Here is an 18,225-nt window from a genome sequence, read left to right as displayed (position 1 = left end):
ACTGAGGGGCTATTGTCAGTTGGAGGCCTGTAGGGGAGGGACAGTCAGTTTTCTTTAAAGAGGTGGTTCTGGGAGGTCTATCACACTCAGTGAATACCCCTATGCTCATAATGGCATCACAAATTGTATTAGATCATGTTGGGGGAGGGGCATTGAGGGGGGCGAGAGAAATTTGAGAAAGATATAAAGGTAAAGCTGGATCTGAGAAATGGATGAATATGATTAAATTATGATCATGTATGCATGCATGAACAGCTCAAAGGATTAATAAAAATAAAATGCTTATCTGTTATGTTTTAGGCACTGTACTATGTTTAAATTTTTTTTTTCCCACTGGTACTAGAGATAGCACCTAGGACATGACTTGCTAGGTAAGCATTCAGCTGATGAGTTATATACACCCCTAGTCTTTTTAACTGTATTGTGAGATTGTGTTACTAAGCTTCCTGGGCTGACCATGAATTTACCATAGGCCAGGCAAGCCTTGAACCTGAAATCCTTTTGCCTGATCATCCTGGGAACTGATATTGAAGGCCTATTTATCAGCCAAAGTACTGATCTAAAATATGTAGAATTATAACCTATTAGGACCCCAAAATACAATCAATGTTTATTGATGATCCACTTCATTTTAGGCAGTGTCCTAGGTTTTTCTGTAGACTGTAGAGTTTATGTTTTTGAAGGGGTCATGGATAAAAGAAACAAAAAGAAGGACTCTTATCAAGTAGGACGTTGGAACAAGAGGAATGGTAGGTAAAATAGCCTCTCTGGTTAAGAAGTACCTGAGAGTAGGTAGCTGATTGAAGTTTTAAATATTTGCAGGGTCAACATCAAAATAAAGTGACATCTGACCAGACACACAGGTCACAAGGAGTTTCACTCAGGCAAAATAATACAGGAAGCCAGCAGAGGAAGAGCAGGAACTGTTTCGAGTGCCGTTGCCCAGGCTGCGTTCAGAGGAGGTACAGCATCAGACTATGTAGACTCTTGAAGCTCACTAAGGTTTTAGAAATAAATGGAGCACCACTGCTGGAGTTGGGTAGAGGAGTGTCATGATCTGGCTTGGGTGTGCCTGGTTCTGGTGTGGAGAGCCAGAGTCAGGGAAGCCCAGGAGGAGGCTGCTGCAGGGGCCAAGTGAGAAACAGCGATATAGAGCCCAGAGCGAAAGATTCCAGGCGCATGTCGGTAGAATAACGTAGCTGTTCTCAGGAATGATGCATGTGCTGTGCAGCGCTGATGTGAGTCTGGGGGGCGAGAAGATTGTGAAACTGCAATCCCTGAAAACTGAAAGGCTGCAAAGAACAGGTAAGGAACTTGTTTTTAGGGTTATGTGAGTGGAGATCATAATTGGGTTAGAAATGTCCAGTTTGGAAAATGTATTAGGTAGCCTGTCACACAGCAAGTCTGAGTAGACAGTTAGATGGGTGCTGAGTCCAGGTTGGCTATGTACCTTTGGGAGCTCTGAGCAGAGCTGGTATATGGAAGTAGGCTAAGTCACTACAGCAATGACTGTGACCAAAAAAAAAAAAAAAAGAGCAAGAACTAAGTAAGCCCAGGGCCTCTAACATAAAGCATCCAGAGGAAGCTGAGAAAGCATCCTAAAGAGTGAGTGGGTGGGGCTGAGGGTGGGTGAAGGCTTCTGCCTCCAAGTTTGACAACCTCAGTTCAGAACCCAGGACCCATGTAACAGAAGGAACTCCTACAACAGTCCTCTGACCTCCACACGTACTCTATGGAATACACACATACACATATATACATATACATGCACACACATATTTACATACATGCAGGCATACACACATACTCATGCATACACACATACACATATGCACATGCACATACGTGTATATACACATACATACATGCACATACATATATACACAAAAAGGGAAGGAAGTTAGAAAGGGTTAAATTTTTTTTTAAAGTTATATGAGGAAGATTCACAAAGAATCAAGATGTTAGGAGAATTGTTGGAAACAGCATCCTTATGCTATGTCAGGTGAGCTGACTGGTAGAGTTTAACCCCTCTGTTCCACTCATGATGCCAGCACACAGTACACAAATTCAACCGTGGCAGGGGACTGATTCCCTCAAACTATAAATCACAATCTGAATGAAAACAGACATATTGTACTGCACACCACTCCACGTTCTCTGGACTACTACAGCAGAAAATACACTTCTATCAACAGCACGCAATAGGCTAACAGAGAACCAGTCTATTCTCTCGAGGATAGCATTGGTGAATGCAGTCAGGGCATTCCGTTTGTTTGTTTTAAACAGGAAGACATTTTAAACACCCCCCCCCCAAGTGACTGAAAATAAATACCTTGGTCTTGAATCACACACTCGGTGGTGACCAGTGGAGGCACCTGGCCCCTGGTGTTGGTCGTATAGACTTGTCCGCCTCTGGTGGCCCTGTCATTCTCGATCACTTGAATCTGACAAACAAGATGTTAAGAGGGAATTAAACTTAGTAACAACTCTGCCTGAGAGCAGTTAAAAGGGACAGTGTCTTGTTCCTGTTCCCTCTTCCTCCTCCCTCTTAAGAAGAAAAAAGAAAGGGAGAGGGGAGATGGACAGAAAGAGAGAAGGGGGAGCAGAAATGGGGGGAGAGGGGGAGTCTTTTAAAAACCTTTTTATTTTTTCCTCCAACAAATAAATCTAGCATGTCTTCAGTCTTATCTTCATTTACTTTCACAATTTTCACCCAAACTTTATCAAATTTTCAAATTCTATTCCGTAATACTCTTAGCTCAGACCCTGACCTTTCAGAGATCCTTATTTTATTGTGTTTTATCTTATTTATTATAACCATGCATGAGCATTTGAAAAATACTTTAGAAAAAAATTAAAACTTTTTTAAAGAAAATACTTTCTGCAATCAAAAGAAAATTCTAAAAATTATTAAATGGAGAAGAAATGATATATAATATCTGAGTTAAAAATGCCTACTTTGTACTCAGAATCCATCTTATTCCTTGTTTGCCTTTCAAGTGCCCCCCCCCACCGGTGAAGAGAATCGAAGGTGTTTTGGAGCATGGGTGTCTATTGTTTAGTAATCCTCTGGAGCAAAGGTCCCCAAATGTTGCCATCTAACATAGAAGCATATTTATTTTTCTATTAATAATATTTGCTGATAAAGACTAGAACAGATTTTTTTTTACTTTATTTTTTCTTTTTGTTATAACTGTTCAGGGTAAAAAAAAAAGTGTAAATAAAGTTGAATAGAATGAACTTAGGGTACCAAGATACAACCCCAGGACTGTCTTCCTCCATTTCCTCCTTTTCTGTTCCAGACTCTCACTTTCTACAAGAAGGGGTGGGGAGCAGGGGGAAAACAACAACAGAGGTAAACCCAAAGATGCACATAAGAAGGCAGGATAGAGAACATCTGAGCTGGAATAAAAATTAAAAGATACACAGTTTCCCATCGTCAATATAAATGCTGACTTTGAACCAACTCTGACATGTTCTCTGCTGCTCCAGTCTCGACTAACGCAGATGGTGCAGACATCGTGGGTTCCAAGAATATTGGCAACAAATCAAGCCTGAATTTAAGCCTGTATCTGTCTGCTGTCTGCCTTCCTCAGAGTTTGAGTAGTTACAAACACAAAGATATAGGATATGCTCCAAACATCCTTACCACAGCAAGACACAGACAAGATGCTACCACAAAAAAGAAGTGTGCGGATCACCAAAACACTGTAATTATGTTCTGTATTTAACCACTAGCTAATTGAGTTGCTCAAAACAAGAGTAACTTTTATACTATTAAATGTTAGCATTTAGCATCATCATTCCAACTAACAAAGTCTAAGGTGAACACTGTCATGATACAGTCATGTGCCTAGACCACTACACCTACACAGTCACTAAAGAGTAGACCATATTCCCAAAAAACTTATTTCAAACTATCAATTTATAACTGGCAAAGCCCTGTCCCCAAAGAAACAATGCTATAAATAGTCATTATTAATTAAATCCACATTTCCTCACAATAAAACACAGAGAAGTGTAAGAAATATCAAATAGCTCTAGCCATTGTTAAAAATAGCTTTTGGTGTACCCCAAATGCACACTCTTAAAAACCAGCATCTGAAACAAGACAATAAGCAAAAACTCCAATGGTGACTCGGCTGAGACCTGCACGTGTGGGCTGAGATGTACCACAGTGACATGTGATGATGTCAAACCACTTTCAGAAGACACCAATCTCTCTCTCCCTCAGATGTGCCACCAGCATCATTTCCCATGAGTGTTGTGGAGCCATAAAACATCAGGAGAGAATACAAAGGAAACGCTGCTCTTGGGAGAAACGTATCCGAAGGAGAAGCAACTTAAGATGCCAGTTAGCGGTGCTGCTACAGGTAGGACTGTTTGAATCGTGCATGGTGAAAGGACAGGGGAAGGACACAACCTCTAAACAATCCTCCTGTGATGCAGAAGAGGGTGAGGGGACCTTCAGTAGTGCAGTCAAACCTACACCACGTCATAATGTGGCTAAGACAACCCGTCAAAGGTCTATGTTATTAGGTGCCTCGCTTGGAATTGCAGTACGAAATCCTTCTTTCTACATCTAAGAGTTTATTTCATTAACAAAATGTGTTATTTTCATCATAGAAAAATAAGCAGGCTCCAACTGGCATCACGTGATCTCTCTAAGATACATAACATGGAGCTGGTTTGCACATAAATACTTGGGATGTTTGTGATGAACCACAGCACCTGCTTCTTCTCACTAATGTTCATCCTCCTCCCCTCTTCACTGAGCATGAGCAGCAGGTTCTGTTTAGGTGCAAGAGACAGCAGTGGACAAACTAGATCCTTGCCCTATGGAGCAGATGTTCAAGTCTAGAAGAACAGTGGGAGATGACTAACTGTACAAATAACGTGCCTTCTGCCAGGCAGTTAGATGTTGTGGACATGAAGAGACAGGGTACTCCAGTCCCAGCATCACTCCAGGGATAGTGAGAGGATAGTACAGACATGGGGGAAATAGGACCACATGAGCCGGTCTTTGCATATGCCCAGGAAGGAGCAGCAGAAATGTCAAGAGTCAAGCTGAGGCCCATACGAGGCATGTTTGAATTGCTAGCCCAAAACAGAGGCACAGGGCAAAGAGAGACCACATCAGAGGCATCTAGCATTTGTGTGCACATGTTGTGAAGGGAGCTAAAGTCAGAAGTGGTCAACAAAAAAGCATCGTGTGAGGTATCATAAGAACTTCAACCATTAGCTATAGAAGAGTGTTGGCAAACTTCGTTCTGAGCCAGGCTCTGCTCTGACTTACATCGGATGGACACCCTGGGCACAGTGATTTCAAGGCTAGTTAGGAGGCTCTCAGAGTCTCAGGCAGCTGGATGGTGGAGGCTATCAGCAGAAGGAGCTGATGAATGAGCTAGAATTAATCACAGGGTTAAAGGGAGGTATGAGAGAGTCTGTCATTAGTCGAGGCTTTTCAGGTAAGGAGCTGGCAGAAAGGGCTAGGGCTGGGTTTCAGGGAAAAGGTCTTAACGAGGATCTACATCTTTGCTGGAAGCCCTGAGAATGAGAGTACCTTGAGTAGTGGTCCCTCACCAGTGTGCCCACCATCCAGTCAGAATGGAGCCCAAGAACAAGAATTCCAAAAATGCTCTCAGTTGATGTCAACTGCCTGTTCTTGAGGCTGAATAATGTTGACTACATGTTCATGAAGAATAGAGACTAAATGTCCACAAAGGAAAGGCATTACAAAGATTAAGCCTTGGAGCACCCTAACAAGTGGGGAGGTGTCAGAACGCACACCCTCACACATATATACACATACAAACACATACATATATAAGCATACACACACATACAAGCAAACATACCACAAATATACATATATATATGTACATACCACACACATACACAAACACATATACATATACACATACCCACATGTAAACACATATACAGACATGAATGCACATACATATACACATACAATATACAGACACATGTGAACATATATACAAACACACACACACACACACACACACACACACACACATATATATATATACACACACCACACACATATACTCATGCATACAACCACCTACACACACAAACCCACACAAAAGTACATGTATATATACAAACACACATAGACACATTTATGCACACACAAACAAACACCTGCATACAACATATACAAACACATACACATGCACATTCACAAATACACCCAGCTACACTCACATAACATACAACACACAAATACAAAGGCACAAACACAAAGTACATGCAAACTCACCTGAAAACACAAACACATGGTTAAGAGATGAAGGCATGTAAACCAAAGGAAATTGTTAGGTGTGAAAGATCTGGTGGAGAGAGCAGTTGCTTTGGGTTTCAGAGGGAATAAGTTACAAAGACAGGAGGTGATAGATGGAAATACATTGCTCTCAGGACTATTTGTGGTGAGATCTGGGAAAGGTTAGGGGAAGATGGAAACCTGAGAGGCCAGGGAACTGGGAAGTTCATGTGCAAGGATGTTAAAGGTGCCTGAGATTGTAACAGGAATAGACTGCACGAGAACAAAACTTGGGGGAGGTTATCTGAAACCACACAGGCATTCACACTAAGCTCAAGGTAAACACATTCTTGACACAGATAACCAAATAACTGTGTTTTAGTTGAAGACATTTTGTCACTGACATAAGCACCTTAACGGAAGAAAGGTTTATTCTGGCTGTTTTGGAGGATTCAGTCCATAGCTGCTCGACCCCATGAACAACAGAAAGGAGCCATGTATTAATTCTTCTTCTGTTGCTGTGGTAACACACCCTGCACAAGGTGATTTACAGGACTAAGAGTTTATTTAGGCTTATGGTTACAGATGGTTAGAGTCCATAACAGTAGGAATATTGTGGCAGAACATGCTAAGCATCCTGGTAGGCGCAGGAAGTTGAAAGCTCACATCTTGAACCACAAGCACAAAGCAGAGAGAGTAAACCAGCAGTTGGAAAAGAACTTTAGCTGGCTAAACCTACTCCCAGTGATATACTTCCTCTAATGAGGCCACACCTTCTAAGCCTCCCCAAACAGTTCCATCAGCTGGGGACCAAGTATTCAAACAGATAATCCTCTAGGGGATATTGTCCTTCAAACCACTGTAGGTCAGACCTCATAATGTTTTCAGAACCTTCCAAAACAGCACCTGACTGGGAACAAAGCTTCTGTGGGGAACTTTCATGTTCAAGCCACAAGAAATGCTAAGACATGAACATAAGAGCAAAAGGTATTAAGAGCTGCTAAAATTGAATTTTAATGCATTGCAAAGTTTGTTATAAACATTTGATACTTTAATCATAAATGTTAAAGTTTATAGAATAATAAAAACAGCCCAAATTCTTTGTATCTGTCGCCATTTCAATGTAGCTGAAAGTTTCCCTAACCAGAAGGCCAAGCCCTCCATCTTAGCCCTGAATGCTCTGAACTGAGTATGCCTCCACCAGAAGTAAAGGTGAGAACAGAATCCTGCTCCTGTGGCCTGTGTCAATGACCTTGGACAGGCCCCGGAGAACTCAACACTAATAAATGGAAGAGCTTCTGTGTGGGAGATCGGGCTGGGGACACTTACAGGGCTGGGGATGGAGTCTGGATCAAGCTTCCTCTGGAGCTGTGGTGCTGGCCCAGCCATCTGTGCAGGACCTCCAGGAAAACCTCCTGGGTAGGACAGCTGTGCACCTCCCATCTGCGGTCCATAGTTGGCTGCTTGGAAAGAAAAAAAAAAAAGGAGAAATGATAATCTCCAGACCCAGATGTAAGCTTCACTGACAGTATCACACTGCTGAATCAAGCATGCCACCAAATTCGTCCTGTTAAATAAAGCAGGGAGCTAAAAAGGAGTCACTACACTCCCTGTTTAACTTGCTCTTCTGATGCCTTCTAGAGCCTACTGTCCCTGCCCATCAGATTTCCTCTAAGGACACCCCCAGGTGACCCCCCTCCTTGGCCTCACCCTGTGCACCTTACCTTGCTGTGGAGGGTAGCCAGCACCCAGGGTCTGGCCTGGTGGAGGTGGGGGCTGATACTGGGCATTTAGAGGAGTGGACGCAGGAGGTCCATCTTGCCTGAGAGTTGGTGGAGACATAGGAGAGGCACCAGGGCCATTCATGGCAGTGGGGGGTGGTGGCGGAACCTGATGTCCCGGCTGCAGAATTGATGGCTGTGCAGGTTGTGGAGGCCCCTGGAAGGCGCCTGCTGGCTGGGGACCAGGCGGACCCTGGCTCTGTGGAGTCACGCCCACACCTGTGGGAGAGAGAAGACCATGGCTCAGAGCCACATTTCTCAGCAATCTGAGGCCTACAAAACATATAACGGAGACATTTTCCATGCACAAATCAAGAGGACATGTTTATGAATTGTGTATATATATATATATATATATATATATATATATATATATATATATATATATATATATTAAAATTATCACACAGAAAGTGATATATATATATTACTTGAAGCCTTTTTTATCTAAATAGAAAGGTTCAGAGAAGCATATAAGCAACACTTCTAGTTTTAACAAGGAATTTTTGTTTTAAAAAGATGTAGCATTTGTGTGTACAGGTGCCTATGTGTGTATATATATTTGCACACACTGAATGAAGGCCAGAAGAAGGAGCTAAAGTTATAGGCAGTCGTGTGGGTTCTGGGGAAAGAACCTGGGTTCACTATAAGGGCAGAAAGTTTTTTTTAATGACTGAGCTGTCTTTTCAACCTCAGTGAGAGCCTTCTTAATACAAATTTTAACCCAAGTGCATTAACTTTACATGACCCATGCACTAATTTAAAATATTCATATTTCCTATAAAATTTTGAGTATAAAAGAAAAATTTTATATAGAACATCTGAGTTTGACTTGACCAAACGAGTTCAGGAGCTGATAGAAGTTACAAGGGAGAAGGTTGGGCCATTGGCAGGCTCTTTATTCACACTGGAAACCCAGATAGTTTCCTAACATAGCCCTTTGTGAAACTTAGTTGCTTCCTAAGTCATCCATCTGCAAATTTGTAAAAAGATCAGAACTATTCTGAGAGATAGTTATCAATACTTCTAACAAACTATGTTTGAGTAGCAAGTTTGCTGCCTACTTTAATGTCAACTCGACACAGCTAGAGTCCTTTTAGAAGACAAAACCTCAGTTGAAAAAATTTCCTCCACCAGACTGGCTTGTGGTATATTTTCTTGATGATTGATGTAGAAAGACCCCCCTCACCATGAACGGTGACACTCCTAGGTGGGTGTTCCTGAGTTCTGTAAGAAATTTGGCCAAGCAAACCATGAGGAGTAAGACAGTAAGGCAGCACCCCTCCATGGCCTCTGCATCAGTCTCTGTGTCTAGGGTCCCACCTCAAGTTCTTGCTCTGACTTCCCTGGATGGCTGACCACAAGATGTAAGACAAAATAGACTCTTTCCATTCCCAATTGGTTTTTGGTCATGGTGTTTTATTACAACAACAAAACCCCAACTAAGGCATAAATTGGAGGCAGGTTGTAGGGTAAGGCTGTCACAGACCTGACCTTGTGGTTTTTGGATTGTCATAGAATTTGAACTTTGAGTTGAGAAGGCCTTTGAGTTCTTGGAGATCAGTGAACTGTTCTGTTGGAACTTAGAAGATAACACTGTGAGCAGGGCAGGTGATTGAGGCCTGACTTGCAAAGTTTCAGAGAAAAGCAAAGATTCTACTAGGGCCATTTGTGTGAATATTTTCATGTTAAGAATCCATGGTACCGGCAGAGCGGAAGAACCAGTTGTAATTAAAAAAAAAAAATCAGAGCCATTGGACTAAAGAGGAAAAGCTTGTTTTGCTGGAAAAGGAAAAAAAAAAGATGCTTTCAGCTGGGGCCAGAGAATCTTCTGTAATTAAGATGAGGCCTGTATCATTGAGGCAGAATATTCCAGGAAGTGTTTCCTTGGAATCAGCACACAGACTCTGGTCCAGAGGAAACCAAGACTGTATCCTGTGCTGGCAGCCAAACTTGATATGTCATGAAGAGCAACTGAGGTATGGCACAATGATTGACCAGGAGAGGACATTGATCAAGGTGCAACTGTTACTGAAGTTGAAGCCCCAGGACTGAAGGAGTCATGGAGAAAAGTTGAGGTTGAGCACCATGTGACAGGGCAGAGTCCCTGAAGAGAGCCCAGAAGAGTCTATTTGTGAAAATTCAGCATCGCTGCAGTAGAATCCAACATTTTGGAGGCTATACTGACATGGTTCTCTGCATCAGTTTCTGCCTCCAGGCTTTTGCCTTGAATTCCTGGCCTGACTTCCCTCGGTGATAATAGCTGCTTGGAAGTATACGCTGAAATTCCTCACCCTCCATGTTGCATTTGGTCATAAAGTTTTATCACAGCAATAGAAAGAAGACAGACAGAAAGAGAGAGAGAGAGAGAGAGAGAGAGAGAGAGGGAGGGAGGGAGGGAGGGAGGGAGGGAGGGAGAGAGGGAGAGAGGGAGGGAGAGATGGAGGGAGAGAGGGAGAGAGGGAGGGAGAGATGGAGGGAGAGAGGGAGAGAGGGAGAGAGGGAGGGAGAGAGGGAGAGAGGGAGAGAGGGAGGGAGGGAGGGAGGGAGAGAGAGAGCACATCCCTCAAAGCAGTGGTTTTCAACCATTCCTAAGGCAGCAACCGTTTCATGCAGTTCCCCACGTTGTGGCATTGTGGTAACTCCAAACATAAAACAATTTTGTTGCTGCTTTATAACTGTAATTTTGCTACTGTTATGAATTGCAATGTAGACATCTGATATGTAGATGATCTTAGGCCACCCCTTAAGGGGTTGTTCAATCTCCCAATGGGGTCCCAACACACAAATTGAGAACCTTTGTCTTAAAGTGTGCCATGGAGCCATCCCGCCACTACAGTGGGCATTTGTGCTCTTTCTTTCTTTCTTTCTTTTTTTTTTTTTTTGGTCTGGGCCATCTGAGATCTGATTCTTCCAAAGACCTAAACACAGAATTAAAACTCTCTGAGGAAAAAAGTAAGCATTTTGTTTTTAATTTCGAGGTCTCATATTAAACAAGACAATTTTAAAACTATCTCACCATTCCTCAGATAATTACCGTTTAATGCTTACTTGTGACATTAGCATTTTTGTTTCTTATTGTTCCAGCAATGAATACGGTGCTCTGAGGATTCTTCAATTATATCAAAATAGTGGCAACATGCTCAGGAGAAACCTAACCAGAGCCACACTCAGTATCAATGGTTTATGCACAAGGTAGCATTTTAACATGTCATGCCAGAGTTGTGTCTGCCTTATGAAAGAAAAAATGATGAGGTGGGAGTGTTGCTCAGTGGTCAATGGTAGCCTGGCAGGTCTAGGGGTCTGTGTTCACTGCCAAAAGCATGTCTGGGGTTCTGGGTTCACCCCCAGCAGCATGACTCAGGTTCTGGGTTCATCTCCTGCAGGACAAAGAACACTAAATGGCACCATGAATAAGCAGTGACAACTCACACTTACCATAGCTGTTGATCTGCATGGAGCCGAACTGACTGCCCAGCTGGGTTACAGAGGAAGTGGACCCAGGACCTGGGTAAGATGGCACAGGCTGGCCCGATGCATAGGAGGGTGCAGCATTAGTGACAGGCGGGAGTCCTGGAAATCTAAGAGACAAAGAGTAATGATAGCATCACAGAGTCTCTTAAGCAAAAGGCAGACACAATAGTGAACGTATTCTAAAACAAACAAGACCCCTGGATGTGGTGAGAAAGATGGCTCATATTGTGCATCACATATTTAATCTCAGTGAGTTCAACCCAACCCAAGTGGCAGCACCGTACATTTCCACTCGCATGTTTCCTATGGCGAGGTAGAGAAAACTTTCTAACATGAACACAAAGCCACCTTGGGAAGTCAGTTTGGAGAGATGACCCCAAGGCCGCTTCCCATACACTAAACTTGATCAATAGAAAAAAACAAAAACAACAGTGACAATAACCAAGAACCCCTGGTTTCTCATTGCATCTTGGTGATTATTCAGGACACCCTGAATTCAGCATCCAAAATGGTGTCTGCCACTGCTTGCAACACTGCAGTAAGTTTGGAGTAAGTTTTTTGTTTGTTTGTTTGTTTTCTAAAAATGTCATCCTGATTTACTTTGGATGTAGCCTAAAACTATGTCTGAGGTGTGTCCTTGTCACTGTTTTGGCCTAAACAATGGCTCCCACCGAGCAGTGATCCCATCCTTGGTGATACAACACAGGAAGCTAATGACTACCTTGGAGTTGTTATGAATCTTTTCTTACTAACTTTGAATTGTGAGTAAAACTTGCTGTTTCCCAGACCACATGGCCTGATTTCAAGGTCTTTATTTGCAACCAGAGCCTATTCTCTCTGTTATTGTGTCTTGACTTCCATCCCTCATTGAGAGGCTAGAAGCCCTTTGAGAGAAAGGTGGCGGCTGAGGAGAAATCCACAGCTCAGTTCTAAAACTGGGGGCAGCCTCTTCTGGGTCCCGGAGGCACCCTTTCTGCAACAGTGTACTCCCTAATCTTGTTATTTTCTAAACTGAATAATTATTTTAAATGCACAACCCAAACAACCCTCAAGCCATCAATTCAAGTGAAGCTTGGTAATTATCCCAGGATGGTATCACACACTTCGTCCTAAGTAAGGGAAGGGCAGACGGCTTATCCCACGTGCCTCACAAAACAAGCATGTCTATGGCAGATAATTTGTTGAAGCAGAGTTGACAATGTTTTAACCCCAAAATATTCCTAAAAAAATGAGTCTCTGCTAAAAGTTTTAGAAAAACCAACACAATTAGATTAAGTAGCCTTTGATTTCAATATATTTTGGGAAAAGAGAATAAAGATAGAGGACTACAAAGGTAATTAAAATTTGTATTACATTGTGTGTGTGTGTGTGTGTGTGTGTGTGTGTGTGTGTGTGTGTGTATGTCACAGTGCAGGGTTAGAGATCAAAGGACAATTTGCAGGTGTCACCTTTCACCACATGGGCCTTTGGAATCAAGCCTAGGTTGTATGCTTTTCTGGAATCTGCCTTTAAGAACTTAGCCCTCTTGGCCCAAAAGTTACCTTTTGAGAGTAAGTTTTCTCTGTGTTTCTATTTACTCTGGGATACTGACTGTGAAACATGCAACTTGAAATGTGACTCTTGTCTTGGGCTAAAAATGATTTCAAGAACCATCCAGAAGATCTGACTGCTAAATTCACTGCTACATAAAAAGAAACTTTTTGTCTTTGCTTTGTCAAGAAATGACCCTTGCTCTCCTCCAGCCGAGAAAGATGCCCAAAGGAAAGAAGGCCAAGGGGAAGAAGGTGGCCCTGGCCCCTGCCGTCGTCAAGAAGCAGGAGGCCAAAAAGGTGGTCAATCCTTTGTTTGAGAAAAGACCCAAGAACTTCAGCATTGGACAAGATATCCATCCCCAAAGACATCTAACACACTTCGTCAAATGGCCATGCTACATCAGGCTGCAGCTGCAAAGAGCCATGCTCTATAAACGGCTCAAAGTAACTCCTGCCATTAACCAGTTCACCCAGGCCCTAGACAGGCAAACAGATACTCAGCTGTCTAAGCTTACCCACAAGTACAGGTCAGAGACAAAGAAAGAGAAGAAGAGAAGGCTACTGCCCCGTGCTGAGAAGACAGCTGCTCACAAAGGGAATGGACGTCCCAACTAAGAGACCTCCTGTCCTCTGAACAGGAGTCAATACAGTCACCACCTTGGTGGAGAACAAGAGACTCAGCTGGTGGCGATTCTCCATGAATGTAGACCCCATTGAGCTGGTGGTTTTCCTGCCTGCCCTGTGTCTAAAGATGGGGGTGCCCTACTGCATCATCAAGGGAAAGGCAAGACTAGGGCGCCTGGTCCACAGGAAGACATGCACCACAGATGCCTTCACACAGGTTAACTCAGAAGACAAGGGAGCTCTGGCAAAGATGGTGGAAGTTATTAGGACCAATTATAATGACAGATATGACAAGATCAGCCACCACTGGGGAGGCAACGTTCTGGGTCCTAAGTCTGTGGCTCACATTGCCAAGCTGGAAAAGGCAAAGGCTAAAGAACACGCCACTAAACCGGTTTAATGTACAATAAGTTTTCTGTACATAAATATAATTACAAAATTATCGTCCAGAAAAGAAAGAAAGAAAGAAAGAAAAAGAAAGAAAGAAATGACACTTCGTTCCCTACAGCTCACAGGGGACTTGACACAGAGAGTAACTCTGTAGATAGCTGAAGTGCATTTCTGTGTTAGGACATGATACATAATCCCCAGGAAGGGGCAGTTAAACAGGGAGAGTGTATTTAGTTGTTTGAGACCCAAAAATCATTTGCAGAATGATTGACAAAAGATAATTTTTTTAATATAAAATTCCATGGCTCATTGTTTTTCTTTGTAGCCATTTCAATTAGAACAAAGTATCTTCTGAACAGATATGGTTTGGTGGTGGGGGTGTTGTTTTGTTTTGTTTAACTTTTAACACTGGGTAAAGATTTGGGGCTGGAGAAAACACTGGTTAAGAACATGTGCTGCTTTTTCAGAGGATCATAGTTTGATTCTCAGCCCTCATATCAGGTGGTTCAAAGTGCCAGAAACTCCAGCTATGGAAGATCTGATGCCTTCTGGCTTCTGCTGGGACCCGTGTGCACAAAGATGCACATATAAATAAATGTTGTTAAAGTTTAAAAAGATTAAAGATTTAAAATACAGAATGAGAGATTTTGCAACCACCAGATACTACTTGAACCCATAAATACCTACTTACTGTCCATTTCTTACGCACTGAGAGGTAGGTTTCAAATTTTATAAATAATCTCTTTCTGACTTAAACATTCTTAGTCTTAAACATATTGTTTTTTTTCTAATGCGATTTCCATTTTTAAATTATTGAGAATAGAAATAAATACACAGCCAAGTTATCGTATACAAAAGGGAAAGAAGAATCAGGACACTTAACAAAAAAACATCATGTTTGTTCCTTTCCCACTGCACACAGTGTGGCTACAGAGGCAGCAAACGCAGCACACAGCTAGCACACAGCTAGAGCCTGGAAAGCCACAGATGCCTGCCTCTTTCTCCCAGTCTCTCTGCACTTTCAAACTGTGAAAGCAGGTGGGAGCGATAAAGCTTTTCCTACTACAACACATTGTGGTTAAAAATGACAAACCAGAGTTATATTTGGAAGGGACTAAGAAAGACTCAGATACAGATTTTTATTCACTGTTTCACTTAATATCACAAAAGAACAGAGCTACCACCAAGGACCCACTTTAAAAAGTCATATAGTCCAAAACTTGGTCTCAATCTAACCTTAAACCTTGGTAGAGTTGATTTTCTTCTCTGTTCAAGGGCTTCCCATTTTAAGTTGGGAATAAATGGGTCAAGGAGGAAGCCCTGCATAAAAGTTCATCAATTTTGGAGATAAGGTGTACATATGGTTTAAACATGTCCCATCCACAATTCTAGTGTTGAAACATAACAGTATCAAGAGGCTAGAGAGGAGCTCATCTCATAAATGGGATGGGGTCTCCTCTCCAAAGAGGGCTAGCAGGCCCTTGGTCCATGTCCAGGTATTCAAGATACCATGTTAGATTTAGCAAGGAGCCTTCATCAGAGAACAAGACAACACCTTGGCCTCCTAAGTCTCCAAACTAGTGAGAAAGAAATACCTGCCTTTGGTAATGCCTAGTATCAGATTTCTGTAGCAGCAGCATGAAATAAAGTAGAGTAGCAAAATGATTCAAGATCCGATTCAAACAAAATCTGCATTTTAAGTATTAAGCCTACAGAGAGGCGACCAAATTCTATCACTTCCACAGTGGAAAACACTGTGGAGGGCTGGAGGGTGACTCGTGGTTACATGAACTTGTTGCTCTTGCAGAGGACCCGGGTTTGGGTCCCAGCACCTACGTGGCTATAACTACCCATACGCACTGGAAAAAAGGCAAAGGCAATAAAAGATGGGAATTCAGCTCCGCTTCCCTAGCATGTGCAGGGCCAGGGAACCAAGCCTCAGCACCAAACAAACAAACAAACAAAGCCTAGCCTTCTTTCTTTTTTTCAAGATTTATTTATTTATTATATATAAGTACACTGTAGAAGAGGGCATCAGATCTCATCACAGATGTTTGTGAGTCACCATGTGGTTGCTGGGATTGAACTCAGGACCTCTGGAAGAGCAGTCAGTGCTCTTAACCACTGAGCCATCTCTCCAGCCTGCCTAGCCTTATTTCTATCCCTATCTCTCTTTACACTGCAGCCAGTGTCTTAGTAGAGACTCCTCAATAGTTTGGGAAGCTGGGCCTCCTCTGTTCTGTAACTCACTATTTCTTGGTCAGAACACATGAATAACAACTGACTCGCGGTCATTTTTTTTTTCTGTGTGACGGAACTACTTACTGACTTTTAAGAGTATAAACTTTAACAGATTAATCTCACCTACAGATGCCTCAAGTAGAAAACTTTAGAAATACTTGTAAAGTTTAAGACAGTTGTCCTGCCTCGGCCATGATCAAAAGAACAAATGACTAGGTTTGACTTTTAGATTTTACCAAATATTTCTTTTAAAATAACAGGTGTTTACAATTTTTAAAGATTTTATTATTATTATTATTATTATTATTATTATTATTATTAATATCATCATCATCATCATCATCATTGTCACCATCATTTTGATTCTGTGTTGAGGGCCATGTACACATAAATACAGGTGTCCACAGAGGTCAGAGGTGTGAGACCCTCTGGAGCTGGGGTTATAGGCAGTTTTAAGTCACCTGATATGGGTGCTGGGAAACGAACTGGGGTCCCGAGGAAGAGCAGTATGTGCTCCTAACCATTGAGCCATCTCTCCAGCCCTATCCATTTTTATTTTTATGTATATACATGTTTTCCTTGTACCATGTGCATGCCTGGTGCCTATGAAGATCAGAAGACAATGCTAGATGCCCCAGACCTGGATTTACATATGGTTGTGAGTAACCTTATGTGTACTGGGAACTAAACTCTGTAAGAGCCATGTTTATTTCCTGGCCATCATGAATAGAGCAGCAATGCACATTCATTAAGCAGTAGCTCTGGAGTAGGAGACAGAGTACTCTGGTAGATGCCCAAGAGTGGTATGGCTGGACCACGTGGTCGACCTATTCATTTCTAGCTCTTTAAGAACCCACATTGTTCCCCCTTTGAGGCTATACCAGTTTCCACTCCTACCAACAGTGAACAAGGCTTCCCCTTTCCCCACATTCACTCCGGAACTTGTTATTTCTTTTCTTGATCCTAGGCAGTCTGGCTGGGGTAAAACGAAGTCTCCAGGTAGTTTCATTTGCATTTACCTGATGGCTAGTTTTTAGTTGGTACAAGTTGCTGGTCAGGGAAGTCTCACAACACCTTCAAAACAGCACAGAAGATTGCTGTTGCTAGCAGTAATATACCTGCAGAACTTCACAGTAGGACCCTTTTGCTAAAGACGCTGCATACTTGAGTCACGGAACATGGAAAGACCAAGCTGACGTGAAACCGAAAGTTTCCTCCCTATTGGTTAGCTTTTATGGTGCTAGAAATTGCTATGCAGACGGCTAGGGGAGTCGGCGACAGTCTTATTCGGATGTCACAGCTGTCACCCATAGCAATGACTGTACATAATGACTATAACAGTGACTGGACTATAGCAATGACCAGCATGGTAAGATGTACGTACCGCTGCAATAGTGGCATGAGTGTTATGGGGAAACCAAGTGCTACTGGATTTAAGGCCTGCCCTACAGGAGGACATGGATGCTCAGCTCTGTGAATATGACCAAGAACTCATAGTCAGTGGACTCATATCCTTCAGGGGTGAGCCTGCTATTGCTGTTTTCTAAATAGACATAGTATCAAAATGCCCTCCAAATATATTTATAATTATGCCTATGGGTCAGCATGGCGCTCAGACCTCATCAGAGAAGCCTCTTCTTACAAGGAACAGACGCTAAACAGACTAACAACAGATCAAAGGGTGGGGAAAAGTGTCTATGATGCGCTCAGCTCTACAGGACCCATCTATTTCATACCCGCTCTCTCCAAAGCTCAGGGATCACTGAGGAGGAGGAGGCAGAAGGATCTTAGGAGCCTAAAATTGCGGGAAACTGCTGAGAAACAGTGTCTTCTAGATATGACAGGGCCATCGCACACTTGAACCACATATGTGTCACTCTGCTTGCACAAGATCAAG

At 42.5% G+C, this 18,225-nt stretch overlaps 1 protein-coding gene across 2 annotated transcripts in view; it reads right to left on the bottom strand.

Moving 5' to 3' along the window:
• SEC24D (SEC24 homolog D, COPII coat complex component) overlaps positions 1 to 18,225 on the bottom strand; it is a 97,048-nt gene that overhangs the window by 64,895 nt on the left and 13,928 nt on the right. The window contains exons 4-7 of one of the 2 annotated variants that reach the window (XM_080915100.1): positions 11,506 to 11,648; positions 8,011 to 8,286; positions 7,616 to 7,749; positions 2,333 to 2,444 (exon numbers count right to left, since the gene is read on the bottom strand). In XM_080915100.1, the coding sequence (XP_080771226.1) occupies positions 2,333 to 2,444; positions 7,616 to 7,749; positions 8,011 to 8,286; positions 11,506 to 11,648 (665 nt within the window). The remainder of the gene's footprint in view (positions 1 to 2,332; positions 2,445 to 7,615; positions 7,750 to 8,010; positions 8,287 to 11,505; positions 11,649 to 18,225) is intronic. The other variant, XM_080915101.1, reaches the window with a different exon arrangement.

The sequence above is a fragment of the Micromys minutus genome (assembly GCF_963924665.1).
Source record: "Micromys minutus genome assembly, chromosome: 4".
Classification (NCBI taxonomy): domain Eukaryota; kingdom Metazoa; phylum Chordata; class Mammalia; order Rodentia; family Muridae; genus Micromys; species Micromys minutus.
The sequence above is the reverse complement of the archived record's forward strand: the minus strand, read 5'-3'. Positions and strand labels throughout refer to the sequence as shown.